Source organism: Typopeltis vanoorti, chromosome 5, assembly GCF_054136105.1.
Source record: "Typopeltis vanoorti isolate ZY-2024b chromosome 5, IOZ_Tvanoo_1.0, whole genome shotgun sequence".
In the NCBI taxonomy this organism is placed as follows: domain Eukaryota; kingdom Metazoa; phylum Arthropoda; class Arachnida; order Uropygi; family Thelyphonidae; genus Typopeltis; species Typopeltis vanoorti.
Genome location: NC_143553.1, coordinates 28,105,449 through 28,122,332, shown reverse-complemented (window position 1 = coordinate 28,122,332; position 16,884 = coordinate 28,105,449). Strand labels below are relative to the sequence as shown.

At 35.4% G+C, this 16,884-nt stretch overlaps 1 protein-coding gene across 2 annotated transcripts in view; it reads right to left on the bottom strand.

The window, feature by feature from the left end:
• Positions 1 to 16,884, bottom strand: part of Rrp5 (Ribosomal RNA Processing 5) — a 681,802-nt gene that overhangs the window by 445,079 nt on the left and 219,839 nt on the right. For both annotated transcript variants that reach the window (XM_090392300.1, XM_090392301.1), the window contains exon 13: positions 5,620 to 5,766. In XM_090392300.1, coding sequence (XP_090248426.1) covers positions 5,620 to 5,766 — 147 coding nt within the window. The remainder of the gene's footprint in view (positions 1 to 5,619; positions 5,767 to 16,884) is intronic.

Here is a 16,884-nt window from a genome sequence, read left to right as displayed (position 1 = left end):
ACATATAGATAGATAGATATATTTGAAATAGTAGGATATTCTAGATTGTGATTTAACTTTAAGGCAGTATTTCCCAAAGTTTTCTGGATCATGTCCCACCTCAACGTCTCAAAGATATTGATGTCCCCCCCCACCGACAATGGTGAGTGTTTTGAGTATATCAGTGATGAGGTGAGGAATGCAACATCATTTTCTAATCCCCCCCCCCCCCTGTGGGGCATATACCCCACATTGAGAAATACTGCTTTAAGGGAAGAAACATAGAACTATGTCTGAATCGGGAAGAATTGAAATTGACAAAGACTTGTAATGGAATTGTGTGTGTGTGTGTGTGTGTGTGTGTGTGTGTGTGTGTGTGTGTGTGTGTGTGTGTGTGTGTGTGTGTGTGTGTTAATGTGAATCAAACTGTAAATATTCCCTTTTGATTTAATTAAATGGTTTGTGAACAACACAATGGACTGATTCTGTCAATGCACTATCCTAAAAATTTCGAACCTGTATAAGATAAAGCCAAACCACTACTAATTAAAGGTAAAGATTAATATAAGCTGGATATGCTAATCTTTAAAAAGATTATTAATCTTTAAAGATTAATAATCTTTAATCTCACGCTCAATACATAGTCTAACTGGTGCAGTTGTAAAACAAATAAATTTGTTAGATTATAGAACATGAGAAATAAAATCTAGCAGATATAAATAAATGACGGCAGTTGACTATTTACAACATTTCACTTAAGTAAAGAAATAAAGACAGAGCAGGTAATGGATATACACAACATTTATAACAACCTAAAGAGCTCAAGTCCTTATGTCATTTTTCTTTTTTTTTAAATAATAAAATAAAATTAAAAAAATAATAATAATTAAGTGAGCTGTACAAATTACAATTTTCCATAAGAGGGATAGATTAGACTTAAGTGCTGTGATGACATCATGTTGGAGGTTTAATGGTATATTTTCAGCACTGAGAAAGGAATAAAACTACTTTAAATGCTTCCAATATTTCGTCTCAGTCACTGAGACATCTTCAGGAATAACAATAGGGGATCTCTGGTAATTAATGTTTCTCGAATTTTCAGAAGATTTATGCAAATGTATTTATTGAAATTCGGTTGATCTCTGAGTGCTGCTGCAGATTCTAAAAACAGTCTTACTTTTTTGAATTTACTATAGTAGAGCACAATGGTTTTTTCCCAGGAGGTCCTGTGAGCTGTATTCAAAACAAGGTCTGCAAGGCCAGACTGACCATAGTCGTGGTTGCAGATGTAGGATTTTTGCTCTTCTTCTAAGCGAATAGTTACTGATCTACCTGTCTGTTCGAAGTAAGCCAGCTTACAGGATACTCTATATGCTCCAGGCATTGAGTGAGAGAGAGAGAGAGAGAGAGGGGGGGGGGGTTCTGATCTCTGGGGGAGCGGAGAAGGGTAGTAAGTTTATGTTGGAACTTAAATACTGTGTGGAGGTTGTACTTTTTTAAGGACCTGGCTATTTTTTCTGATGTGCTACAGATGTATGAGCTTCAGAGCCACAGATATGTGCTTCAGAAATTATGGTGATAGCATCATTTCTGAAGTCCTTCTGAAGAGATGGTTGGGGAATGGGGGGAGGAACTGATTACTTTTTTAATTCTGTAATCACTGTAGCCATTGGAAAGGAAGGTGTGTATGTGATTAAGTTTGGTTAAAAGTGAGGTTCCACTGGAACAAACTTTGTGGGCTCTATTGGTTAGAGTTTTAATAATGCCATATTGTTGAGAGGGGTGGTGGAAGAGTTTGTGAATGTATCTGCCTGTGAGTATATTTTCTATATACAGAGAAGGAAAGGTTACCATTAGGAAGGCATGTTACTGAAGTGTCAAGGAAGGGTCAAGTATTGTTATTTTCCTTTTCCATCGTAAACTGGATTCTTGGGATGTAGGCTATTGAGGTGAAAGAGGAAGGAGTCTAATGTATCTTGGGCCATGAGGCCAAATAGAGAACACATCATCTACATATATTAGCCAGATAGAAGGTTTAGGAGGGGGCTGAGTCTATGGCTCATTTTTCAAAATTTTTCATGTAAAAATTGGCAAGAGAGAGGGGTGTGAGGGGGCGAATTCATGTTCCCTCTATCTGTTTGTAGATTTTGTTCTTCTAAGAGAAATAATGGCAAAGGAAAGGAGCTCTAAGATATCGGGAGGAAAAACGTTTGTTAAGAGTGATAAGGTGTCATTTAAGGGAATATTGGCAAATGATGGGGTGATGTCAAAGCTTACCAATATGTATGTATTATCGGTACACAATAAATAACGGAAAAACCTCACGTAGAAAGATTATTTATTAGTATAATTTTCACCTGTGACACACAGGCGAAAATTATACTAATAAATAATCTTTCTACATGAGTTTTTTCCGTTATTTATTGTGTACCGATATGTCTACTCACGGTTTACCTCTTTTAAAACTTATGTATGTATTATTTAAAGTTGGATTTTCAATTAAGGTATTAAAATGGGGAGTTTTTTTTACATAGGATGTGGTAAGACAAGTGGGGTGGTCAGAGAATTAATCAGCTTCTTTGACAGTTTATAACAAGGTGCATCATGGCATATGCATATGGGTCTCAGGGGGGGGGAATTAGGTTTGTAGATTGGTAAACTGTATATCCGGTGGGGATGAGAATTGAAAGAGTTGAGTTTTTTTTGTAATGTCCAGTGGCCAGGAGGATACTTTTTTAAATAAGTTATTTAATTTTTTTAAATTTGAGTTTTTGTGGGATCATGTTCTAATGGGATAGGTAGCGAGATCTCGGAGAATAATCTCCATTTTTTGTTTAGATTGTGTGATATTAAGGACGACTATGGCATTACCCTTATCCACTCTGGTAGTGATGATACTTTTTTCTTTCCATAATTTTCTGAGTGCAGCGAGTTGCCTGGAAGATAAATTACTTTTTGGTGGTGACAACTGGGCAAGGATGATGGCGACATCAAGTCTAATGTTATTTGCTGTTTCCGCCACTAAATGACAAATTCCATGTTTGATGTTGTACATTATATCTAGCACCTGCACTTCTTTCGGTGCAGCAGCAAAATTGTGGCTTAGGGCATTGATGGCATCTTCGTTTAGTTGTTTTTTTTTTTTTCCTTCTTTTTTTTTTAATGATAGATTGCTGCTGTCTGGATGGTTGAACTTGCAGTAGTGGTTTCTATTTACACAGAGGTTGTTAAACTTTTTATGTGCTTATTTTTTATTTTTTGGAATTCTTTTTTGCGCAGAAGTTTCTGAGATGTCTGAGAGAATGGACTAAAGTTAAGGGTTGAATATTGCAGAGTTCTGAATGTAATGAGCTGATAGTGGCGTTCGCTGCAGAGGATGGTGCGCATTGCAGTAATAGTGCAAGGCTAGCACGTTTATATATATGGAGGGATTTTTTTGACTGAAATTTAAGTTTTAGTTTGACGTAGTTAGGTATCACTCGTGTCCCAACATCTTTTTTTAAAAGGCCAGCCGATTTAAATGCCTAGATAAGCGCAGTTTCGACTTACAGTATTGTCTTGATTTGCATGCTATTTCTTCACCATGAATGATTAGAATCCGTGTTTTGAGGCTTAAGTGCTGTGATGATATCATGTTGAAGGTTTAATTGAATATTTTCAGCACTGAGAAAGGATTAAAACTACTGTTAATGATTCCAATATTTCGTCTCAGTCAATGAGACATCTTCAGGGATTACAAATAGTTTTTGTAACAACACACTCAAATACAATATAATACTAAGCAAAACATGTGGATGACTTTAAAGTGCAATCTAGGTGGTGTGCCCTCTATGGGTATTTGTAGGTGGCTTAGGGGGTAACGTGGGATCTCTGATAATTAATGTTTCCCAAAGTTTTGTGCAACCGTACTTATTTTAATTCAGTTAATTTCTGAATGATTTTTCAAGGATGAAAACACGAGTTCCTTTCAATTTCTTTCATTGCGTAATTACACTACATGGCAATTCATCCCTTATTGCTAAAAGCGCTGTAGCAGTAGTTGAGACATAACATGGACTGTTTTATTTGGAATAAAATGAATAAATTGCATCTATTTTGAAATATAGTGTGAAATTAATCTTGGCAATAAATTTATTACTGTAATTATCTGCTATCTTTTATTTTTATCAGTCCAGAGGAATGTTATTTTATTAATTTTTTTTGGTTCTTATGAAAATATTACAGAAATTATCTGCTATTTTCAAATACTTGTGATGAAAATAATTTAAATATTTGTAAAAAAAAGTTTTTAAGTAATATTTGCTGAAATTAAAAATAAAAGTATTTTTGTTTTTTTATTACTATTAATTTTAAACTGTTTTGAGAGAGATTCTGCCAATCTTTCTAAACTCTTTTGAATAAAGGGTGGTGACATTTTCCCTATTTGCTCTTCACCTGTTGCCTGGATGATGAACACCAGTAAGTACGTGTGTGTCAGTCAGGTGTCTTTTATTTCTTATTTCTGTTATTAAATGATGTATTTATTGTTTCTGTATTTGGGCAGGACTTTGTGAGAGTCCCTGGAAAATTTGAGAATAAAGTATTCATGCTAAAAGGGATTTTTTGATTCAGCACCAGATCCTCTCTCTCTCTCTCATACACACACACACATCCCCCTACTATCCAACAAGCAATAATGGTGCTTGGAAATAGAATGCCAGGATTATCTAGATGCTATACAAGCAATGTAGGAAGCCTTGGGCCCTATCCCTGGACCTCAGGGATAGAAGACTTGCTGCAACATTGTTGATCTTTGCAAGCAACTGACTGATCATAGCTAGACCATCCAGGTTACCCATTTTGCCAAAGCACTGGGTGAGAATAATGCAAGTTTACCAGAAACCCTTTTCTGGATGTCCACAGATTACACCAAAGGTAAATACAAAGGCAGGAGACTGAATCCCAGTGACAATGGGGGAAAAAAAAAAAAAAAAAAAAAATCTGGAGAAATAGATCAAAGAATATGGGAAGAAAAGTATACCAAAAGGGCAAGTACCAGCATTTGGAAGTCTCTTCAAACACAACCAGGTGCTGGTGGGGGGAGGGGGGGAATTGAAAAGTCATTGTTCTTAGCTTTACTTACTGGCTTATTAACAAACTGGAAGTTTGTGGATTTATCAATCTAATAAATGCATTTGACTACATTCGATTTTTGAAACTAGCTGCCTTGCACACAGAAAATTTAGGAAAGGCAGCACTATTTATGACGTTCTGTATAAAAAATTTTATAAACTAATGGAACATTCAGAAAACATTTTCAATGGGCTTAGAACATTATTTGAATTTGTATTAAAGGTATTTGAACACATTAAAGCTTTTTTTTTTACTTACTCTTCAAGTTTTCTTTCAACATTCTAGCTACAAAAATATTTATTTTTATTGCATTCCTATGACTCACCTGAAATAAATAATCAATTTTAATCATTTTAAACATTACTTAACAAAGAAAGCAATGTATCACCCATTATTAGAGAACTGTAATTTCTCTTCTGCAGAGAAGCCTCCATGGAATACAAGTGATGCTGAGTTTCAGCTGTTTTTAGAAGAAATCAAGCAAAATAACAAATTATTAAAAAAAAATTCAATAAGAAATCAACATACACGACATTTCACCATTTTGTCAGGAAGAAAAATCTTCTTCGGCTGTTTAAGTGGTACATCTGCCAAATGAACGTCCCTAACAAAACCCTGAATGCCTACACCCAACTTAATAACTATTCCTGATGATACAAACTTCTTCACTTTTCCCTGAAAGAAAGAAAGAAATCTTAAATTAAGGCCATAACCTGCAATAATATTATATAAAATTTTCATTTAAAAGCATGTTTTCTCTTTATTCTCAAAGTGAAAAGGAGAAACACAGAAGAAATACTGCATGTCAATTGACCAAATGCATTTATTATTACATGCATTCAACTAACTAAACAGGTCAAATGTACTCTACTAATTTAGGATCATATGTACACTGCTGTATCAATCATAAACTGACATTACAATACACACATCTTTAGCTGATGTGTAACTTAATGAAATTTCACTAACGCATAATGGTAAATCTTTTTAACTATACACTTAATTCAAATTAAGATTAAAATCAATACCATAATAGCAATATCAGAATTATATCTAGCTCAGTCTCCAAATCGTAGTTCTCAAATACACACTAGCTCTGAAAGTCTTAACAATCCATGGTGAATCTGATGATATTACATTAATATACACCAAAAATGCAACAGAAGAATGTCAACGTCTCATAATGTTAATCAGTTCTCTAATGTTATTTTGATTGTTTACAGTCCAGTTTAAATTAAAAGAACACTGCTACAGGTAACCAATTGATATATCTAATATGATGGCCTGACCCAATTTTCTGCAGGTAATGTAATTATGAATATTTTCAAATGTTTCCTAATTAACATTCATTGCATAAAAACTATCTAATAAATGGAGAAAAAAAAAAACATTATAAGAAATCTTGAAAAAGTTTAACAGAAACTTGAAATGAGAAATGCCTTATCTGGAAACATGATTAAAAAAAAAAAAATAAATAATATATAGAGTAAAACCCTGTTTTTAAGTTCCCACAATTTACGTTTTCCTGCCATTTACGTCATTTTCTGTTGGTCCCGTCTTAAGCCCTATTCTTCGATATATGGTTTTCCCCATCATTAACAACTTCATGCGGATGTTATTTCTCATGATATGCAGTTTTTTCTCGGGTGGCAACACTGATTTTCAAATCGATTTCTGCAGAAATCTGTGCATTTCACTTCCCAGATGCCGTTGCTTTTGGCTGTAGTTTCGTTTTCCCCATCACAGTGACTTGCATACTTGCAGCAGTGATGTAGTGATGAACGATATACTGCGATTTTTCAATCACAATACGAACTGATACCATGAAGTTTTCATATCAGTAATTTTAAACTGTCAGTAGCTTATGGCACCAGTAATGTGTTGTGATGTGATTTCACATTCACAGTGCTATATTGAAATCATGAATAAGGATCATACACAAATTGTGAAATTACATTCACACTTCTACCAAGTAACAGTTGTTACTTATGAATATTAGATATCAGTGAATAAATCGCAGTTCGTAAAATATCGCTTCGCTAGCTTGCAGTGTTGGTGTTCATAGTCACAATTCAGAAGCACGTGGTATGTTGCAGAATTCAGCGTGTAATCCAGTACGTAATTCAGCGTGTGATAGTTGCTTTCAAGTAGCGGAAGGTGGATGATCATGTTAGTAACATGGAGGAAAAAAAAGACAGAAAATGTATTTCAGTAGAAGAAAAGATGGCAATTCTGCGATGTGTAGATTGGCATGCCGGAACACGTGTGAAATTAGCAAAAGATCTTGGACTCTCCATGCCACTTTGAACACGATTCAGGTCAAGTATTGAACTCAATGCAAAGCAATCTGGCACTATGTAAAAAAAAAAAATGAAAATATATCCGGACATCGACATACGATGAATTGGATAAACTTGTGGCAGAGTGGTTTGTTTCTACGAGTAGTCGGGTATTCCAGTCGATGGTACTATACTCAGAGCGAAAACCCTTGAATTTGCTGAAAGGTTGGGGATTAATGGTTTTACTGCGTCAAATGGATGGATTGATTGTTTCAAGACTCGTCACAATATTGTTTATAATCAAGTGTGTGGAGAAAGTAATAGTGTTGCAGGGGGGAACTGTAAACCATTGGAAACATGAACTAAAGACTATTATTCAGGACTATGAACTGAAAAATATTTTCAATGTTGATGAAACCAGGCTCTTTTATAACATTCTGCCAAGTAAAACATTGTGTTTTAAAGGAGAGAAGTGTCACGGTGGAAAACTCAGCAAGCAGAGGGTAAACTGTTTTGCTCATGGTAAATGCTGATGGATCAGAAAAATTACCTCCATGATGGGGCATGGAGGTAATTTCGACCAGTGCATACTTCCTGTCCTTCTATGAATAAATACATAAACCTTCTACGGATTATGTAAAATACATAAACCTTCTACGGATTATGTAAAATACGTAAACCTTCTATGGTTTATGTATTTATGAAACAGAACCTCTTCAATAATTTCTTCATTAGTATTTATATAATGCACATAGGCCATTAACAAAGCTTTGCTGTCAGGTAAAGTTATCTCATCAAGTTGCAAAGAAAATTTTATGGTTTTTAAACCATCACAAATTTTTTTTTCAATGTCCTTTACCATTTTGTCAATTCTTGTTCATACTGAACTATTGCTGAGAGGAAATGATGTCATATTACTTTTACCTAGGCCATTCATTGTATCCAAAACTTCAAACCTGGTAAGATTAGAGTTTCGCCAATAGTAAGTGGCTTTCAACATTTGGTAATTAATCTTGAAAGTTTGTAAGACACAACAAGTCCCATCTCTTGTTGGTTACTTTGTTTTGCAACCAACCTTTTAAGTCCAGGATGATTTTAAAATTTAGTCTTTAATTTGCAAAAGTACTCCACATCATTTTTTTCTTTATTTGGATGTTTTGTTCTTAAATGCTCAATCATTCTTGAAGGCCTTTGTTTGAGAAAGTTTTTTTACATATTAAGCACATTGGCAACTGCTCACTATTTATAGACGGAATAACTCCATATTTTAAATATTCACTTGAATATTGACAACACTTTCATTTTTCACTCATTGTAATAGCCCAAATTAATGATTTTCAATGTAGAAAATTCAGACCAAAAAGTTGCCCAATTACTCAACTTTCAATGTCGTCTTCTCTTTTCCATCATCTATGTGGATGATGATGATGATGATGACAACGGCGAATGAACTCTTTCCACTTCTGTCTGTCCCTGGAGAGTGTGAACAATTCTGTCAAGATTGGTGTCGCTTGTTGTGATTTGGTTTTCAGGTCCTCTTTTATTCTGTCTATCCATCTAATGCTGGGCTGCCCTTTTGATCTTTTACCTTCCATCATTGTATTCAGGGCTTTTGCGCTTCGCAACAATATGCCTGGGGAAGGAGTGTCCCAGGTTCGATTCCCGTTGCAGACGTGAGGAATTTGAGGATCTTCCTCAGGCATAGCCAAGTTAGCCGGTCTTGGGCGCGGTCAGTAGGGTTTTTTCCGCCAGTTTATCTGGCGTTTTTCATCCCGCAAACAGGCAAACCGGCCCCGTGAACATACGCCTCTACAGTCAAAAATATATCCCCAGCGGCAGACCAGGCGACGGGTCGGTTGGGAGTAGTACTAACAAGAAGTCGCATCTAAGTAACACGCGGACCCTGCATAGGAAGCGGGAATAACGCGTAGAAGAAGAAGAAGAAGAAGAAGAGATTGTATTCAGGGCTTTAGATGGTAATCTTTCTGTTCCCATTCTGGTCACATGACCAAAGCATCGCAGTCTTCTTTCTTGGATTTTGTCTATTATTGTTATTTCTTGTTTTAGTCGTTTCCTTATGTCTTTGTTTCTTAGTCTATCTAGCAGAGATACTCCAAGTAATCTTCTTAGCCAACCGTTTCAGTAGTTAATAATTTTTTCTCTTCAGCCTTTTTGAGATTCCAGCATTCACTTCCATAGAGGAGTATTGGGATCACTGTTTCATAGATTCTTACTTTTGTTGCTTGTTTGATGTCTCTTGACTTCCATATTTTTATTAAGTCGTCCAAACGTGTGTGATGCTTAACTGATTCGTCTGTTTATATCTTTTGTAATTTCACCATTGTACTCAATTACTCCTCCAAGGGAGATGAAGTTTTCTACCTGCTCTACATTCTTACTATCAATTTCAATTTTCATATTGGTGTTTGTTTGTTTTTTTTCATTGTAGATCTTCTTCCATGTTTGCAAGTAATGCAATGTCATCTGCAAATTTTAAATTTGTTATATTTTTCCCATATATGTTGATTCAGGAGTCTTCTTTGTTTAAGGCCTTACTGGTTGATTCTTCCAGTGTAAGATTGAACAGGTCTGGTGACAGATTGCATCCCTGTCTTACTCCACTCTCTCTGTGTGGAACCAGTTGGTTAAGGTGTCCTCCACTCGTACTGCACTTTCAGATTTCTCCTACAGATTCTTTATTATTCTTATAGTTTTGTTGGGAATTCCAAATTCTTTCATAGTTTTCCCTAGTTCTCTTCTACGGACTGAATCAAAGGCCTGATAAAAGTCTATGAAATTTATATAGCAACTTTGGTTGTGCTGTAGTGTCTTTTCTATTAGCTGTGTTAAGGTGCAAAATTGATCAATTGTGCTTCATCCTGGTCTGAAACCTGCTTGTTCTTCTCCTAATGCTAGTTCTATATATGGTTTCATTTGTTTTTGGAGTATTTTCGTAAAAACCTTACTTGGAATACTGAGGAGGCTAATACCTCTGTAATTATTGCATTCCGTTTTATCTCCTTTCTCGTATATATATGAGTTATAACTGGATTTGGTCTGATCAGTAGGCAATGCTTCATTTTTGTAGATCCTTTCAAATAATGTTTTTAATGGTTCCAAAAGTTGTTCGTTCCTTTCCTGCTTTTAAGAATTCTGCATGTATCTTATCAATACCAGGTGCATTTGGAAGTTTTTTTTTCTTTCTTTCCCAAAAGCACCAGGTGCTTTTCTAGTTTTAAATTTATCTATAATGTGTGCTATTATTCCTTTGGTAAAGATATTTGTTTCCTCTTCCATTTCAGTGGCTGGGATAGTAATATCCTGAGAGCAGTTTTTATTATATAAGTCTCTAAAGTATTCTTCCGATATCTGGCCATTCTTTTTGTTTTACTTTCAATTAGTTGTCCCTCTTTGTTTTTGATCAATGTCTGTGTCTTACTAATTTTGTCTATTTGTTTATATAATCTGTGGAGGCTATTTTTTTTTTTTTTTTGATAGCTTCTCTGCCATTCCGCATTTTTCTTCTAACCAGTTATTCTTGTCTCTTAAATAGTTTCTAGTTAAGAGACTTGTTAATCTATTTTATTCATTTCTCCATTAAGAATATTCATATTTGGTGTTTATGTATTTAATAAACACAAAACTTATTCTTATATAAGACCATCTGTTTAATACAACTATGTACAAGAATGTCTACTAGTTTCGCTAGCCTACTGTCTAGCTTTGTCAAGACTAAAAAAGGTTTTTTTAGTCTATCTTTTCTAGTCTTGACAAAGCTAGACAGTAGGCTAGTGAAACTAGTAGGCATTCTTGTATATAGTTGTATTAAACAGATGGTCTTATATAACAATAAGTTTTGTGTTTATTATATATTCATTTCTGTTATAGTTCTGTTTTAATTTCATGCTTTAACTTTGATCGCTTAACTTTTTTACTTCATTCGAGATCCAATCCTTTTTACATTCTCTTTCTGTGTAACCTATTGTATTTTCTGCCAATTTTAATATTATTTCCTTTACTTTGCACCAATGTTCTTCGATGTTTATATTCTGTTTCTGTAGTTCCTTCAGGTTTTTATCTAGTTCTAGTTGATATTTTCTTAGAATATTGTTGTCTTGTAGTTTTTTTACATTGTCTCCTTTTGACTTTAAAAGTGCTTTCATATTTTAACTTTATTCTTAGGTTTGCTAATACTAGCTTATGGTCTGATCCATAGTCTGCAGCAAAGGATCTGCAATTTAGGATACTTGATTTCCATCTTTGGTTCACAATAATACAGTCTATCATATTCTTGGTTTGTCTGTCTGGTGATATCCATGTCCATTTTCTTTGGGGTTTTGCTGGTTTAAAGAGAGTACTGGTTATTGTTAGTCTATTATTTGAGCAGAAGTTTAGCAGTCTTTCGCCACATTCATTGCTTTCTCCATACCCAAACTGTCTGATTACTCTTGGCCAGGTATCCCAGTCTTTGCGTTTAAGTCCCCATTACAATTAGGAGACCATGACTTGATGTCTGCTGTACTGCTTTTTGCATATCTGTATAGAACTCCTCAATGTCTTCTTCTGATGTTGAAGTTGGTGAGTAGATTTGAATAACAGTCAGTGATCCAATTGATGTTTTAAATCTTGCTTTAATTATTCTAGGTGAGATAGGACTGTACAACAATAGAGAGTTTTGATCCTTTGATTTTAGTATAAGTGCTACTCCCTCTTGGTGTTTGTTGTCCTCCCTGCTGAAGTTACAATGTAACTTTCAATGTAAAAATTCTAAAAAATAAGTAGCGAATAAATTTGAACAGTGCTGCCAAACATACAATAGAAATAGGATATTAGATTAAATATGGAATTTTTTGCTTGTACTATATTAGCAGTATTATAATGCTTACCACTCCTCTCAGTGCCCCATAATGCTTACCACATATCCTCAGTCTTCATAATGCCCCCAGGGGTGTGCTACTGCCCAGGTTAAGAACAACTGATCGAATATGGATCACATTATGAAAAAAAGTGGCAATAGGACTGATATTAGAATTGGAGATATCAAACTTAGCTCTTTGTTTTATGCAGATGATGTACTCCTAAATATATCCAGTGCAAGTCATCAGTAGATTCCACAACTAAACCGAATTGCAGCTGTAACAAATGTGGCATGAAAATCAGCAATAAAAAGAACATCATCAAATTCCTGCCATGTACCCTCAAGGGATGTACAGGATATGATAGCACTACATGAAAAATTTACATCATTACTAACCTCCTATCTACAATTTTTTCAGACTGATTTCCTCCAAATTAGTCTGTAATAAACATCCTTTGTTATTTTATAGCCAGTAAGCGAAACTAAAGATTGATAACTATGATCTATTTTTCTATATTAAGGTGCCAGAAAACTAGCCATTTGGCTTTTTATCTTAACTAAACTATATTTACACCTTTATGGCATTCGTATAGTGAAGATATGTAAGTTCTTTTCACTAAGCTTTGATATCTTCCAGGTCTACCTACTCACTGATGAGACCACAAAAAAGGTTGAAACCGGTCTGGGTAGTGACCTCTCCTCATAATGTAATGACAGTATTATATCTTCTAGGAGCTGTGTTTTACATTATGAGAAAATATCAAGAATAGTGAGGGAGCTTGCTTCACCTTTACTTCGAATTGCCTTCGCCGATAGTTTTTCGGCATGAAATTATAGATCATAGTTATCGATCTTTAGTTTTGCTTACTGGCTACAAAACAACAAAGGATGTTTATCCCCTTATTTTCTATCTTATATTTCTATCGTCTAAGGCACTTTGTATCGTATCAATCCACCTATATTTGGTCTTCCTCTGGGTCGTTTTCCTGCCAACATGGCAGAGAACAATTGTTTTGCTAATCTTTCCTCGTCCATTCTATTTAAGTGACCGTACCACCTGAGATTAGCTCTGCTAACACATTCCTGGATGTTGACAATGTCAAGTTCTTTCCTAATATTCTCGTTTTTAATATGATATTGCCATTGATGCCATCTGTTCATTCCTCTAATCTTTCTCAGGACTCTCATATCTGCGGTCTCTAGTCTTTGGTCAAGTGTTTTACTTCTGACCCAGATCTCAGATCCATAAGTTAAAACTGGTTTGAACACTGTCTTGTATACAGCTAATTCAGTGTTCCAACTAATTTCTCTCTTATTCCATACGAATTTATTCAATTGACTTCCTACCATACCAGCTTTGTTGATTCTGTTATCTATTTCCATATTTAATTTACCATCTTCGCTAAAAATCGTGCTTAAATAGCTGAAATGTTTTTTTGTTCCACAGGTTCTCCATTCACAACGGAGTTGACATTTTCAACGATTCTTTCAACGATAAGGGGTGCTTAAGGTTCAAAGATATATAACTGAGAGGAGACCTCCACATAGCCTTTAAAGGAATGCAGAGAACTGACCAGGGTTTCTGACCTAATGTCCAATCCTCACCTTCTCGTGTTGCATCTCGTTGGGTATCAATCTGGATACAGAACGAACGAGGATGGGCTGGCAATTTGGAATTTAGTCGACAAAATTGTATTCTTATAGGCTTAAAATACAAAATGATGGTACAACATGACAAAATTTCATGCTGGCTAGGGCGTTGCCCAGTTAAACAAGCCCCCCCCCCCCATTGTTTTCATCAGGGAACCAGGGCGAACAGCGAAAAGTCAGCTACCGGAACAAATCTGAAAACACACTCCAACTCAACATCGCCAGAGTTAAAGATCGGTACTATCGACATAAGAAGCCTGAATGGCAAAGAAATGGAGCTAGCGGAGGAATTAGATAAGTACCAGATCGAGGTAATAGTGGTGAAAACAAAAATGACAAAAACTGGTGAGATCTTTATGAGCAATAAATACAAAATGTTATACTGAGGCAATGACAATCAAGGAAAACCATAGTATTCTTTACTAAATACGAGACTAATTTTCTTAAATGGCATGCAGCCTCAAGTAGAGTGATGTGGGCAAATATCAGAATGGGGAACTGGACAATGAGACTTATTTGTACCTATGGTCCCACAAAAGGTTCTACTAAGGTCGAAGTGGAGGAATTTTTTGAGGCATTAGAGAAGGCAACTGACACAATGAAAAAGGAAAAGTTGGTCCTTGTTGGGGATCTAAATAGCAGAGTAGGAAATGATTGTGAGACATACAAAAATATTTTGGGAAAATTTGGAGAAAAGAGCAAAGCTAATAATAATGGCAAATATCTGTTGGATTTCTGCCCAGGACATGGACTGGTTATTACTAACCCAATGTTCCAATATAAAAATGTGCACAAATTCACATGGAGAGAACAGGCAAGGAATAAGAAAAATCTCATTGACTATGTTATTGTCGAAAGTGATGTTTTCTCTCGGGTGCAGAACACCACAGTGTACAGAGGATTTGAAATTGGAAGTGATCACTATTTAATCTTAAGCAGGATAAAATTAAATTTCATATTGAAAAGAATAACATGTAAGAAAGTTTTAAAGCGAATAAAAGTTGAGCACCTCTCAGATGTGAACTGTAGACTAAAATACACAAAGATTATTGAAGAAAAAATATAAGAGTTTGAGAACAGCAACCAAACCTTGGAGATTCAGTGGCAAGCTTTGAAGAAAACACTAACTGATTCAGCCAGAGAGGCATGTGGTGAGGTTGTCTGCAAGGATAGAAAATTCAGAACTCCATGGTAGACACAGGAAGTTAAAGAGGCAGTGAAGGAAAAGAAGAAAGCATATCAAAAGTTCCTGGCAAAAAAGTCAGCTTGTGCTCTTAGAGAATACAGAGACAAATGTAAGAAAGCTAAACAGTGTGTAAAACTAGCTAAACAAAAGTCATGGGAGAACTTTGGAAAGAATGTAAAAAATAAATATCAAGAAGGTGGGAAAATATTCTGGTGGTTGTTGAAGAAGCTTAGGAATGGAGGAAAGAGTGCTGTAAAAGGAGTTAGAGATAATAAAGGTGACGTGAAAACGGGAGAAAAAGATATCCTTGAAGTATGGAGTAATTACTTTGAAAAATTGCTAAATGAAACAAGCAGTGATAGCATAGTGGTAGAAAACACTCAACAGGCATACAGTCAGGATTACACATCCATACTTGAAGTAGAAAAAGCCATCAAAGGCTTGAAATGTGGAAAGGCAGCAGGAGTAGATGATATTCGACCAGAAATGCTGAAGTATGGTGGTATAAAAGTCTTACAGTGGCTGCACTGCATAGTTCAGAAAGCCTGGACAGAGGGACGAATTCCCGATGATTGGAGTAGAGCTCTCATGGTACACATATATTAAAAGGGAAATAAAACTGAATGTGAGAATTACAGAGGTGTTTCCCTACTGAGTGTTCCTGGTAAGATCTATGCAAGTATACTTGAGAAATGGTTGAGAAGAATTGTGGAAGAAAAGCTTGATGAAGAACAAGCTGGATTCTGGCCAAATAGAGGCTGTCAGGATCAGATCTTCACTTTAAGACAAATAGAACACCCACTTTTAGTTGAGTAAGCATGGGAATATAACAAAGATATGTATTTAAGTTTTGTCGATCTGGAAAAGGCACATGACAAGGTGCCAGGAGAGAAGCTATTCAATACGCTACAGTTATACGGTGTCAATGGGGCATTATATCAAGCAATACTTAGTCTTTATTTGAGTTGTAAGTCAGCACTTAGAACTGAAGGAAGTACAGGAAGGTGGTTGAATGTTAAATCTGGTGTGAGACAAGGATGTACATTATTCCTTCTGTTATTCATTATCTATATGGATCACATTATGAAGGAAAGTGGTATTAAACATTATATCAAAATTGGAGATGTCAGTGTCAGCTCTTTGCTTTATGTGGACGATGTTATACTTATCAATAAATCTGCTACGAGTCTGCAAGATTCCCTGACTAAATTGAATAACTGTTGTAATAGATATAGTATGAAGGTCAGCAATAAAAAGACAAAGAAAATGAAAAAAATAAAAAGACCAAACTACGAAAACAGACAGGACCACAGAAAACTTCAGGTGCATTGTCAATGGGAGAACCTATAAAATAAGTAAAACATTTAACTACAACCAAACTACTACTTTAACTACTACCAAAAAACCAAACTAGCAGTACAAGGGAATGTTCAAACCATTTTCAAATTTAATTTATGGATCTGAGAGGTAGGTTAACACGTTCATTGCCAAGCTGAAAATTGGAATTTCATGTGGTGGCCAACCTTTTTTTTTAACTTGATAGCGACGACCATGCGATAACGCGTGATCGGTCGACCGGTGAGAACTCGCATCACGCGATATCGCGTGCTTGGCAATGAGTGTGTTAGCAATAAAGCACTTGATCAAAGCCTAGAGATAAAGATAAAGAGAGTTAAGAGAAAAATTTAAACAGTGAACAACAGATGGCAACAATGGTAGAATCATATTAAAAATGAAGATATCATTAGCATTCAAGAATGTGTGAGCAAAGCTCATCTAAGGTGGTATGGCCACTTAAACAAAATGGGAGAGAAAAATGT